Source organism: Quercus suber, unplaced genomic scaffold (genome assembly GCF_002906115.3).
Source record: "Quercus suber isolate HL8 unplaced genomic scaffold, Cork oak 2.0 scaffold_1092, whole genome shotgun sequence".
Lineage (NCBI taxonomy): Eukaryota > Viridiplantae > Streptophyta > Magnoliopsida > Fagales > Fagaceae > Quercus > Quercus suber.
This window is the reverse complement of record NW_027070497.1, coordinates 94,007-107,299: the sequence shown is the minus strand read 5'-3', so window position 1 is coordinate 107,299 and position 13,293 is coordinate 94,007. Positions and strand designations below refer to the sequence as shown.

The 13,293-nt window shown below is 33.5% G+C and overlaps 1 protein-coding gene across 1 annotated transcript; it reads right to left on the bottom strand.

Moving 5' to 3' along the window:
- Positions 1-3,506: 3,506 nt before the first annotated feature.
- Positions 3,507-7,548, bottom strand: LOC136065712 (MDIS1-interacting receptor like kinase 2-like). The gene is made up of 4 exons (XM_065769245.1): positions 6,826-7,548; positions 5,367-6,687; positions 4,985-5,260; positions 3,507-3,880 (listed from the first exon to the last, which is right to left on the bottom strand). The coding sequence occupies exons 1-4, from the start codon at positions 7,546-7,548 to the stop codon at positions 3,507-3,509; spliced, it is 2,694 nt and encodes an 897-aa protein (XP_065625317.1).
- Between the last annotated feature and the right edge of the window lie 5,745 nt (positions 7,549-13,293).

Below are 13,293 nucleotides of genomic sequence, written 5' to 3'. Positions count from 1 at the left end.
CCAACCAACCAACGTTCATCCGAGCCTAAAACTAAATCAACGTTACAATCTGAAAATGTAGGCTTGCACTTTAGCTTGAATTTAATCAAACCTCTTAAAAAAAATCCCCTTCGCCTCCATCAAAGTCCCTATGAACTTATCTCAAATTGCAAACCCAAATCAATTTAAAATATTATAAGGCAAAATTCAATAATCTAGCTTTACAAAATTATCCACAATGAAGAGATTTTTTGTAAATCACAAAATTTAATCAAATTCGACTCCACCTTTCTGAGACTTCTCTCAAGTCACAAAATTCTTAAGGAGCCAAATCAAAACTAAGCCCAACCAAAAGACCTAAGTGCAAATCAAGCTACTTCCAAATATGATGATAGGTGCCAAATGCATCCAAAAAATGGTGTCAAATCCAATTAGAGTTCCAACCAAATGAACAAAATGGATATAATCCCAAGAAAACTCCAAATAAAAATCCTTCTGAACTTATGGTTTCTTCAGTATCCACCTATTTTCCCAGGATATCAACTATTTCAAATAGCTATGACCATCACAGCAACCCAAAAAAAAAAAAAAAATGAAAGCAAATTAACAATTTACCGTGAATGCTTCTTTAGGTAGTAAGCAAGAAACCATATGTACAAAACTAATAGAACAAAAAATACGATAGAAGAATAGCTCCACAGTACGAGGCCAAAAACTTGAATACAATAACCAAACCTATTACGAATTTCTAGCTACAATCATGGCTAGTATCAACAGAAGTAGAAGATTTCATTTGAAGATGGGACAATCTTTTTTCTTCAAATCCTTTTGTAAATTAACAAAATATTACCAGTTGCGGGCATTTAATTGAGAGTTCTACTCAGTGGCGAGTGGCGACTCCAGGAATTTTTTCCATCCTAAAGAATTTCTAAGTTAAAGTCAACACAAATTCGCTTAGAAGATGAAGATGAATTTTGCACAGGAGATGAATCTTAGGTACATGATTTTCTTATCAAATACTTGTCCATAAGTCTAGCAAAATAATAAACAATAAACTATAAGTTCATTTGAAATATTAATAAATTATTAATTATGTTTGTTAGTTGTCTCATTAATTTGCTTGTCTTTTATAAATTATAATTTATTATATTATTGTTTTATTAATTATAAAATTATTAATTTGTTGTTTAGCCTAATATAGTAACATAATTTAATTTATTTGTCTTTATAATGTATTGGTAATTAAATNAAGTCTTAAAGAGAGAGAGAGAGAGAGAGAGAGAGAGAGAGAGAGAGAGAGAGTCTGAGTCACACCTGTGTACAACTCCTCAAACTCCTCCTCTGACAAATTAGAGAAAGGAGTGACTCCGTGGACCGCCGTGGGGTCCAACACTTAGTGAGATCTAGCGATTTCCTTCTCTGTTCGTTCCGTTGGTCGTCTCAAGGGAAAAAGCGAGTGACCCAAGGCAAGGAAAGCGAACATTCCCTCATATCCAGGGCTAGCCGCAACGTATCCCAGTCGTCCATCGTCATCCATGCCAAGCGCGTCGCCTCCGAAGCCGCCATCATGTCCAAGAAGCTCCTCCGTAGCACTGGCAAGGCAGAGTGGATCGCCGACACCACCTTCCTGATCCTAGCTGTGCCACTCATCATCGAGATGGACCGTGACCAACATCTCACTGAAATCGAGCTCCAAAATGCCAGCCTCCTTGGCACTGCTCCCACTCCCAAGTGAGTGTGACACAAAGAGAGAGACCATTTTGCTTCTTTCTTTTTCAGTTAGGGTTTTCGAAAAGTTTCAGACTTTTTTTAGAGATAGAGACAGAGAGAGAGTTTTTAATTTGGGTTCTATTTAAGGCTGAATTTGATTTCAGTATATTAGGTTAGGGGTTTTTTTTTTTTTTTTGAGAATCCGTGGGTTACTGGGTTTGCTACCATCTGTTGGGCTTGCTGTGGGCTTGATGTTGGGCTTGCCATGTGTTTGCCTCTTGGTCTGTTACAATTTTTTTTTTTTAGCTTGAAAGTAGAACAAATATATATATATATATATATATTTTTTTTTTGAGGGTGTTCCTAATTTTTTTTTTAAAGGATAAACAAATAAAAAAATTATAATTAATATATACAAATTTTTTTTCCCAGTTCAGGGAATTCCCAGGAACACCTGAGCATAACGTGGCGTCGCCACTGGTTCTACTCACCTAATTAGATTATTTTAGTTCTAAGACATACATGACAAAGAATATTTCAGACATTTTTTTTTTTTTGAAAATATTATACTCCCTTTTCATCAAAAAAGTTGGGGCATTTAAGTTTGTGTCCTTAGAACTTGTCCAAGTCAAGCCTTGTGCTTCATACAATTTTTATTTTTGTATAGCGAGTGTTTATTCATGATGTTGGACAAATTGCATGTTACTATGTTTTGTTATTCCAATCTTCTTGGGCTTATTTCACCTGCACGGGCTGCACCCCAAACATCTGTTGTATAACATGTTACAATTTTTGAGCTTAATAAAAAGGGGAAAAAATATCTTGGTAGCGAAAACTAACTGGGTTGTAAACGGTTCTTAATCAAAGCAAGCTGGTAATTTGAGCTCAGCACATCCCATGCCTCCTATTTAAGTTAAGGCTGCCCTTTATAGTTTAGTTTCTCCTGTTTCCTTCGTCTTATCTTTTGAGTTTCTTTCATTTCTTTCCAATGGATTCCTGCATATTCATGCATTACCAACTGAAACAGAAAATGCTTGCTTCCATTCAAAGCAAGTGTGAAGATACCTGCGGCATGGCAGATGGGGTCTCTTGAGAAGAACTAATTCTCTAGAACATAATAACCTTATTCAAATGTGTAGTGCCAACTAGGAAGGACTTCAGAACAGTAAAAAGAGAAATTACTAAAATCATAATTATGTTTTTTTGAAACAGAAGGCTGGATAATTTTGGAGAATATCATGATAAGCAAAAAGTAAGCCTCCATCTTTTCCCCTTCTCACCTTCTAATATGTTGACATCTCACATAGAAATAGTCTCAAATAAACATAATCAATAAGAACTATAAATAAAATAGAAGGAAACCATGAACATATCAGGATAAGTTTGAAGAAAATGTTCTGATTTACTTTGACCAACCTGGTTTTCCACACTTTGAGAACTTTCGGATCGCAAAAGTGAAGAAGTAGATGAAAGAAAGTAAGCTCCACTTCCTTTAGGGTGTTAGAGCTTCGTCATGATTGGATAGGCTAGAGGCATGGAGGGTCTGACAGTGAGATGGAGACTTTAACAGGTTGAAGATGGCGTTCTTGCAGTAGTAGATGAATAATGAAGCTGCTGATGATATGGGTGGCTGAGTGTCACGGCCTCACAGGAGAGTAGAGATTCACAATCTAAGCCGACAACTGTAGAGAAGATGAACAGTCTTATGAATTGTGGTGTTTGAAGTTTTGGCTTTATAAGTATTTAAACCTATACTAGAGGATAAAATCTACACAAACAAGATATCATACATGAGAATATGTAAACACTTATGAAGCTTAATTCAGATTGTCAAGATCAATGAGATCTCTTAACGTGATCATGCACAATGGCTCTGTGAAAGGGGATTTCCAATTTGATAGCTTTTGATAAACTTGTTGCATGGTCGGACGAGATTGTGGACTGGTGTGCAAGCATGTTAACGCTATCTTTGCCACTAAAACCACCTTCTCCAACTCTTGATTTGTAGGATGCGCAAGGCGTTCATCCAATACATCTTCTAGTAGCACATCATGGGATGATGATGCAAATGATGATGATAGCAATAATGAGATCAAATTGCCCGGATGCCTTCCCATAAGTACTTCCAACGTTACTACACCAAAGCTATAAACGTCGCACTTTTCACTCACTTCCATTGTGTATGCACATTCTGAAATTAAAATATCAAAGTTATACTCTACTTTCAACCAGTGATTCAACTTACCTCACAATCTTTTTGTTAGGGTCCATGTACTAGTTCTGAACTACATAGTAATATGTAATATATGCTAACCTATATTTTCATGTATAGGAGCAACTCTACAAGTTTAGTAGATTATAAAAAACTCTTGCAAGTATTAGAATTTTGGAATTTGGTGGAGGAGGCAACTAAGGGAATTACATGCTGATAATTTTGAAGGTTGTATAGAAAATAGGTAATGCTTTTCTCAGAGAGAGCAGTGGTGGGGCTACCTATGTATGTGTCATCTTTTTGCATTGAACTTGCAACGTATAAGAAATAATTATCCAATTATAAAGAATTGAATAATTAGAAAACGAGGCTCACTTAGTAAATTTCCTTAATTAGGAGTTAGATGGAGCTATTCATGCACAGTTAACTTCGTCAAAAAGGATTATAAAAAAAAGGAGAAAAAAACTAGTTTATCAAAAAGTTCAAATCTTAACAATTGAAATTAAACGTAACCTTTTGTTTTTTTTTGGTAATTGTAATTGTGATTATGATCACAAAAAAAAAAAAAAAAAAAAAAAGGTGAAAGTATAAATTATCATATGGATTGTAGTTGCCCCTAAATTCCTCAAATTGTGTGTCGTTAATTTATTTTAATGCCAATCAAGATACAAGTGAAAAGATAATTTTCATCACTAAATAACTAGAATACTCTAATTATTAATCAAACATATTAGCTCAAACTGTGACAACCATATACCACGTTATGTAGTTAGAGACAAATTTTTATAAAGCCTCTTTGAAAGAAACAATGCCAATTGAAAAAACATCAACAAAATAGACACACAATATTTTACATAACTGTTGGGACAAAATATTGTGAGGAGTGTTTAATTAAAGTGGTGTCAATAGGTCCATGTAAAAGTCAAGGGTCTTGTAGCTCAAATGGAACTTCCAACTATCAATTTATCTACCAAAAAATTAAAATGTAGGTCCATATAGAAGTGATGTTACTTCATACGAAACTTACCCATGTCAAGAATTCTGAAAAATGTTAATGTCACTAGAATTACTTAAACAACATACCTGGAGCAGTGTATCCAATGGTGCCAGCAAAAGAAGTCCAATAAGAAGTGTTAGAGCTCATAATCCTAGCTGTGCCAAAGTCAGAGAGATGAGCTTCATATTTAGAATCTAGTAGAACATTCTTGCTTGATATGTCACGGTGAATTATTGGATGAAAGCAGTCATGATGCATATAAGACAAAGCACTTGCCACACCTTTTACAACATTTAGCCTCTTAGCCCAATCAAATTCTTGTGCTAATTCATCATTGTTTAGTACCTTTTCCAAACTCCCACCTTCCCAAGAACTCATAAACTAAAAGCAAGTGTCGTGGATAAGAGCAAAAACCATAAAGTTTGACGATGTTGCGATGTCTTATTTCAATTAGACTATGTATCTCACTAGTGAAAGCTTTAAGATTGACAACACTGTTTGCTGAGAGTGGATGGAATTTCTTTATAGCAACAACTTGACCTGTTATCAACACAACTTTGTAAACAATTCCATACCCCCCAACACCGATACAATGTTTGTCATCAAAATCCTTCGTTGCCTCAATAATATTTTCATAAACCATTTTCCCATCATAGCTCCATACTGCAAACATATTTTGATGTTTTGCTTCTAGATTGTTTTTTGTCTTTGTCTTTCTTGGGAAAACATATAACATAATTCCAAAAATGATAAATATGAGGAAGACAAGCCCCAAAAGGGCTAAAATCAATTTAGTAAATTTATTCCCCCTTTTGGCATGGGGATTGTGGCTAATTGTAGAAGGGCAAGCCTTCAAACCAGTGGCATTGCCACACAATCCCTTGTTATTTCTAAATGCTTCTATTGATGCCTCACGAAATGCTTTAGTATTCGGAATAGGACCCCTCAATTGATTGTAGGACAAATCAATGGATCTTAAGCTTAACATTTGAACAAAACTAGATGGAATAGAGCCAAAGAGCGCATTATGAGAAAGATTCAAAATTTCTAAAGTTTTCAAATCTAAAACTCCAAGTTGTTGTGGTGTCTCTCCCGTTATTAAATTTTGGCTAAGATCAAGATATTGGAGAAAGTGAAAATTGCTAATTTGAAGTGGAATAAATTTGCTTAAGTGATTATTGCTCAAATTCAAGGCCCACAATTTTTTACAATTCTCTAGTTCAGGAATTAGGCCATTTAGACTATTTCTAGCAAGATTAAGCTGCTCCAGATTTGATAGCATTCCAAAATTGTTAGGAATATGTCCAGAAAGTTTATTATTATCTAGATAAAGGTCTATCAAAAGCGTCAAGTTACCTAATTCCTTTGGGATTTCACCATTTAGCTGATTTGATGAGAGATCGAGCACATATAATTGAGTTGCATCTCTAAGCTCAGGAGATATTCTACCTGATATATCATTGTTAGAGGCTTTTAGGCTTGTCAATTTTTGATATTTCCCCCAATTCCTTGAAAGCTCACCATAAAATTTGTTATTACTCAACTCCAAGTATTCTAAATGTGGGTATACACCAAAACTTTCGCCTAGATTTCCAGTAAGCTGATTTCCATTAAGTCCGGCTCTAACTAGGCTGGTGCAATTTCTCAAGGATTTCGGTATTGAACCAATAAAATGATTCTCTTCTACAGTGAACTGCTCAAGCAATCCACCAAGGTACACATTGTCTGGTAAGTGACCGGTGAATTGGTTTTCAAATAATTCAAACTCCTTCAATTGAGTAAGATTGTTCTGTTCAAAAGAAATGAGATTGCTTACCTTATTAGTGAACAATCTAAAACAAATGACTTTAGTTAAGTTTCCAATAGAAGGAAAAATTATACCTACGAAATTGTTAAATGATAACTAAAGATCATTAAAAGAACTTACCATTCCAAATTCTTGAGGGATGGAACCTGAAAGTTGGTTCATATGAAGATATAGAGTGCTTAGTTTGCTCAAGTTTCCAAATGATATAGGGATTGCACCTGTGAGATTATTTTTTAATAACTCAAGATCACTCAAAGAACTTAGCATTCCTAATTCTCGAGGGATGGAGCCAAAAAGTTGGTTTTCAGGAAGATATAGAGTGGTTAGCTTGCTTAAGTTTCCAAAAGAAGCAAGGATGACACTCGTGAGATTGTTTGATGTTAACTCAAGGTCACTCAAAGAACCTAGCATTCCTAATTGTTGAGGGATGGAACCAGAAAGTTGGTTTTTATAAAGATATAAAGTGATTAGATTGCTTAAGTTTCCAAGAGAAGCAAGGATGACACCCGTGAGATTGTTTGATGATAACCCAAGCTCACTGAATGAACTTAGCATTCCTAATTCTTGAGTGATGGAACCAGAAAGTTGGTTTTCATAAAGATATAAAGTGGTTAAGTTGCTTAAGTTTCCAAAAGAAGTAGGGATGACACCCGTGAGATTGTTTGATGATAACTCAAGGTCACTCAATGAACTTAGCATTCCTAATTCTTGAGGGATGGAACCAGAAAGTTGGTTTTCATAAATATATAGAGTGGTTAGATTTCTTAAGTTTCCAAAAGAAGCAGGGATGACACCTGTGAGATTGTTTGATGATAACGCAAGTTTACTTAGAGAACTTATCATTCCCAATTCTTGAGGGATGGAANAGTGGTATATGCATAAAACTCAACATTACTAATGTCAATATCGAGTTCTACTTGTAACTCGTTTTTAACAAAATCAAGTTTAAAAAACAAGAGATTTTGCTAAATAATTTCAAAATAAGGGTATTTTGTTGCATAGTTTGTAAATTATGGGCAAATGCCCATTCCCCACCCCCCCTCCCCCAAATAGAATGCATTATCTATATATTTCATATTATAAAATATTTTATTATTAAGCCCAAAAATTTTAATCAATGAAAATTATTTTTTAAAAGTGATCTTTCTTCAAATGGCTTGCACTCTATTAATGCATTTTATTCTATTTGCGGCACTTTTTAGAGTGTAAAATTTTAATCTCCCATACACACAAAAGGTGAATAAACTCTCTCTCTCTCTCTCTCTCTCTCTCTCTCTCTCTCTCTCTCTCAAAATTAAAATCAAAATTAGTAGTTTCTAGACAAAGTCATTACTAAAATCCGACATTCATCTCTTAAAGGAAAAAAATGATATAAAAATTAAATAAGTATTAATTTAAAAATACTTAAATATAGAGAAAATTCTTAGTATGACCTACTTGGAAAAGTAAGCAATAGTTAATATTGTTTGGCGAGAATACCGTTTTGGTTCCTACATTTTGATATCACGTACCAGTTAATTTGATCCTTATTATTTTCAACTTACACTTGATTTGATTTTTACCGTTAACTCACTATGGAAAATATATACAGGGAAAATAGTGTGCATTACTGGCACACTTGAATATATAATTAATGCAATGTAGAAGATGTGGACCGATTAAAGATTGCCGCATCATTTAAAGTCACCAATTTAAGCCTCAAAATACATTACTTTTGCCCTGATGACTACCCCATTCCTGTTGAAATGTTCCAAACAATTTTCTTTCAATTTCTTAGCATGGCCTACATGGAAAAGTAAGCAATAGTATATATTATTTGCCAAAAATACCATTTTGGTCCCTACGTGGTTATAGTCAAATTGGTCTCTACATTTTGGTAATGGACAGGGTTGTTTAGGTCATGGGAGAAGTGAAATTTTCTAGGTTTGAAAACTCAAATTAGTTGAGTTGCAGCTTATTGTGTTTTTTTTAATTGATACGACAATCTTTAATTGGTCCACATCTTCCACGTTGCATTAATTACATGTTCAAGTGTGCCAACAGTGTGTACCGTTTGCCATATAGGTATTTTCTATTAGTGAGTTAGCTATAATTGGTAAGGATGGATCAAATTGACTGCAAGTTGAAAATAACAGGGACCAAATTATTTGGTGTCAAAATGTAGGGACCAAATTGATTATGACCTTTAAAATATAGAACAAAAAATGATATTTTCGCCCCATTGTTTCTACTCATTTCAATTTATTAATATAGTCTATATGGAAAAGTAAGCATTAGTAGGCCAAGACATTTAAACAGGACATTTAAGTCAATCTTGTTTCTATCATTTAAATTTCTTCAATCGTGACAAGATGCTTCCATCTAATGAATGGACAAGCAAGACTAACGACATAATGTGATGATCATTACTCCAAAATAAAAGAGATGATCAATACTACATAATGAGATATATTGTGCTAATGGGTAAAAGAAAAAGAAAATTTTGGTGCGTTCGTTTGGTATTTTCCATTAGTGAGTTAATAATAAGGATTAAATTGACTGCAAGTTGAAAATAACAATGACCAAATTGACTGGTACAAAATGTAGGAACCAAATTGATTGTAATCCCAAAATGTAAGGACCAAAATGATATTTTCCGCCCCATTGTTTCTACTCATTTCAATTTATTAATACGGTCTATATGGAAAAGTAAGTAAAGTAGGCCAAGACATTTAAATAAGGACATTTAAGTCAATCTTGTTTCTATCATTTAAATTTCTTCAATTGTGACACGATGCTTCCATCTAATGAATGGCAACAAGCAAGACTAACGACATAATGTGATGATCATTACTCCAAAACAAAAGAGATGATCGTTATTGCATAATGAATATACTGTCAGCTAATGGGTAAAAGAAAAGAAGATTATGGTGCTTCCGTTTGGTATTTTTCCATTAGTGAGTTAATGGTAAGGATCAAATTGTCTACAAATTAAAAATAACAGGGACCAAATAGACTAGTGCCAAAATATAGAGACCAAATTGATTGTGCCCAAAATTTAAGAACCAAAATGATATTTTCGCCCAATTGTTTCTACTCATTTCAATTTATTAATATGGTCTATATGGAAAAGTAAGCAATAGTAGGCCAAGACATTTAAACCATGAAATTTAAGTCAATCTTGCTTCTATCATTTAAATTTCTTCAATCGTAACATGATGCTTCCATCTAATGAATGGCAACAAGCAAGACTAACGACATAATGTGATGATCATTACACCAAAATAGGGATGACAATTTTTTGCCGCCCCGCTTGACCCGCCCCTCCCTGTTTCATCCCACACGAGTTTTCCTTGCCTTATAAAGATAGTGTGGTAGGGATGGGGGGAGATTTTAGCCCCGCACCACGGGATGGGGCAAGGTTGGGTTTAAAGTTTTTAGACCCAACTCGCCCCATCCCATCTCTGCCCGCCCTGCCCCATATTGATAAGGGTTGAATTGGAAGGTTTGAAACTTATCATCAGTTTATTTTATTCTACCCAACAAGGCTTTCTGCCTCTTTTTTTTCTCTAGCAAGGTTGGAAATAAGGTACCAATTTTAACATTTTTTTTTTTTTTTTTTTGTCTTTATTATAGACAAATTTATATATATTGAATCAATGATTTTATATTATGAGATTTTTTTTTTTTTTGTTGTGATATTGTCTTGTTAAACACTTAATAATATTATTCAATTTTTGCTAAAATTAGTTTGATTTAATTGGATAAATTTATTTTTAATTTCAAGTATATTTTATTAACAAAACATTTTTTTTAAAACAATTGTATAGTAGTTGACAAATTAACAGGATGTAGAGTTTTACAGGGTGAGGCGGGGATTTGCAGGGCCCTAAGGGACATGGATGGGGAAAGAAATTTCCTTATCATGCAAGGCAGGGCGGGGCGGGGATGGAGTTAGACAAAACCATGCGGGACAGGAGTGAAGACCCCATCCTTTGGACCTGCCTGGCCTCATTGCCATTCCTACACCAAAATAAAAGAGATGATTGTTACTATATAATGAGATATACTATTAGTTAATGGGTAAAAGAAAAGAATATTCTAGTGTTTCTGTTTGTTTCAATGAAAAACTTTACGTGAATATAGTTTTTTACATTTTCCTATATTTGGTAATATCTTGAAAAAGAAAAAAGGAAAAAAAAAAAGGTCTAAAAAAGATTATCTCTTAATTTTAATTATTTGGTTAGTATGAGATAGATAATTAAAAAAAAAAAAAAAAAAAACAATTTCATCTCATTCTAAAAAATTAAGGAAGTCAATAGAAAGTTTTTTAACTCATTTTAAAGTCAATACAAAATATAGAAAAATTAGATAGCTATTTTAAAAATATTTCAATTTCAAAAAAAATGTTAACATTAAACAAGCATAAAGAAGTAAGTTAACCTGATACCCGTTTTATGATACTGTTGTCGTTTATGGGCAAGGCCCATTGAATATTCGACATTGACGGTACTGACGAACTCATTTACCTAAGACGACGACCATGATATCGATAAAGATATCCCTAGACGAGCATATTAATACCCACGTCATTGACGAAGGCAGGAAGGCCATTCAATGCAGCACAATTACACCCAGAACGGTTACAAAGCCAACTGTATGAACCGTTGGAGCATATTAAAGCCACATTACACAGCACCAAACGTTACCAAGAGGAGCATTAAGACCTCCATAACTACCCCAACGGCTAGAAGCTATGAAAAGCATATATAAAGCCCACACATTGCCAAGTACAAGGTGCGCACACACATAGACACTAAGAGATCTCTTTCATTCTGTTCAATTACATTGTTTATTCCTAAGAGAGCTTCTTATACTGACTTTGGCATCAGAGGCATTGTGGCAGGCATCACACCGGTGACCACCTCTGAGAGTACGTTCATACAAGCTAAGGATTTGCTCCCATCTGACCAACTTGACTAACGAGCTTACGCTTCATCAGTATAACTCTACTGACGAACTTATTCTACTGACGAACTTGTTCTACTGACGAACTTGCGCTTCATCAGTTTGGACGAACTTACTCTACTGACGAACTTACTTGACTGACGAACTTACGCTTCATCACCACTTAAATATTTTTTAAAAAATTTAAGTAAAACTCGACAATGTTGAGTTCCACTTAAAAATATACATAAAACTCGATTTTAAGAATATCAAGTTTTATACAGAACTCAATTTTGTTAAAATCAAGTTTAAAAAACAAGTGCATTTTACTAAATAGTTTCAAAAGGGGCATTTTACTACATAGTTTGTAAATGGGGCAAATGCCCATTTTCCCCTTCTATTTGTCAATAAAGGACTTTGTTTATTTATTTATTGCCATATGAGGGGACCTTAAATAAAATTTCTACGCTTTAAAATAGATACATAGGAGTATATTCTTTTTGACTGAATTGATAGAAGTATATATAGAGTGAGTTCTCCTTTCATTTAGGCACCTTGGCTATTACCTAAGTGGCCTAGTGATTGAGTCGACCATGGCAGTCATTTACATTAGTAGCAGCCAGATTTTGGGAACATTTTCATTCAAACACCTCAAGATATGAGCTACGTACGAGTTCTAACATATAATTTTTTTTCCCAGAAACTTTATATTTCATCAACATAGGAGGTCAATTATTATGGGCCATCGCCCATCAATATTAGTACTTACTGATTAGTTTTTAAAAAAGGGTAACGATCTTGGCATGTTTGGTAGACTGTAATAGGCGCTGTAATGTAATAACTATTCCTATAGTTTAGTTATTCTTTAGTTTGATTATGTTTTTATTACAATGAATAGTCATTCCTTATGAATAGTTATTCTTCAAAATAAGGAATAATTATTCATCTTTAAAAAGTTGAATTAGTTATTTCTTAATAAGTGCAATAATTTCAAAACTAATATATTTTCAAATAAACAAACTTTCCATATACATCTAACAATTATAAAAAAAAAAAAATTAAAAAAATCATAAAAAAATAACACATATCTCTCTTAAATTTAAAAATAACAATTTTTAAGAAGATATAATTGTATGAGTAAGGTATTTCATAAAATAAATGTTAAGTTTCATTCTAATGTTATAACTCACAACCAACTAATGAACATGTTTAGTTATTACATTACAACATACTTTATTACTAATAATAAAAATTACAATTCATGTCGTAATCTCCATTTAGTATACCAAACGTATCCCTAGAGTTTGAAAATCATAACTCTTGTCTAACATTTTTGAACAATGATTTTAGAACATAGATAATAGTCTCGTCTTCTTCTTGAAATAATAATAATAATAATAATAATAGTCTCGTCTTGAACTCTGTCTTTGGCTCTCCACAACTTATGTTTTGTCCCAACAAGATCACTTGAATTAAAGACATAAAATGAAATAATATGTATTCAAGCTTAACAGACATGCGGGTATCATATGATGTTAAGGTCGTCTCATGATATTATTTTTTTGATTAGGACGAGAGAAGAAAGTTAAAAAATAAATAAATAACATAAAAAAACTATTAAAAATATAGGCTTGGGCACTCAACTTGAGGGCAAAGGGAAAA

Excerpts from the sequence above, each read along its gene's own strand:
- LOC136065712 (XM_065769245.1), bottom strand. The coding sequence starts at position 7,548 with ATGATAAGTTCTCTAAGTAAACTTGCGTTATCATCAAACAATCTCACA. Across the intron at positions 6,688-6,825 it reads TCCCTCAAGAATTTGGAATG|AACAATCTTACTCAATTGAA; the intron begins GTAAGTTCTTTT and ends TCTTTTGAACAG. Across the intron at positions 5,261-5,366 it reads CAATCTTAAAGCTTTCACTA|GTGGGAGTTTGGAAAAGGTA; the intron begins GTGAGATACATA and ends GTTCTTGGGAAG.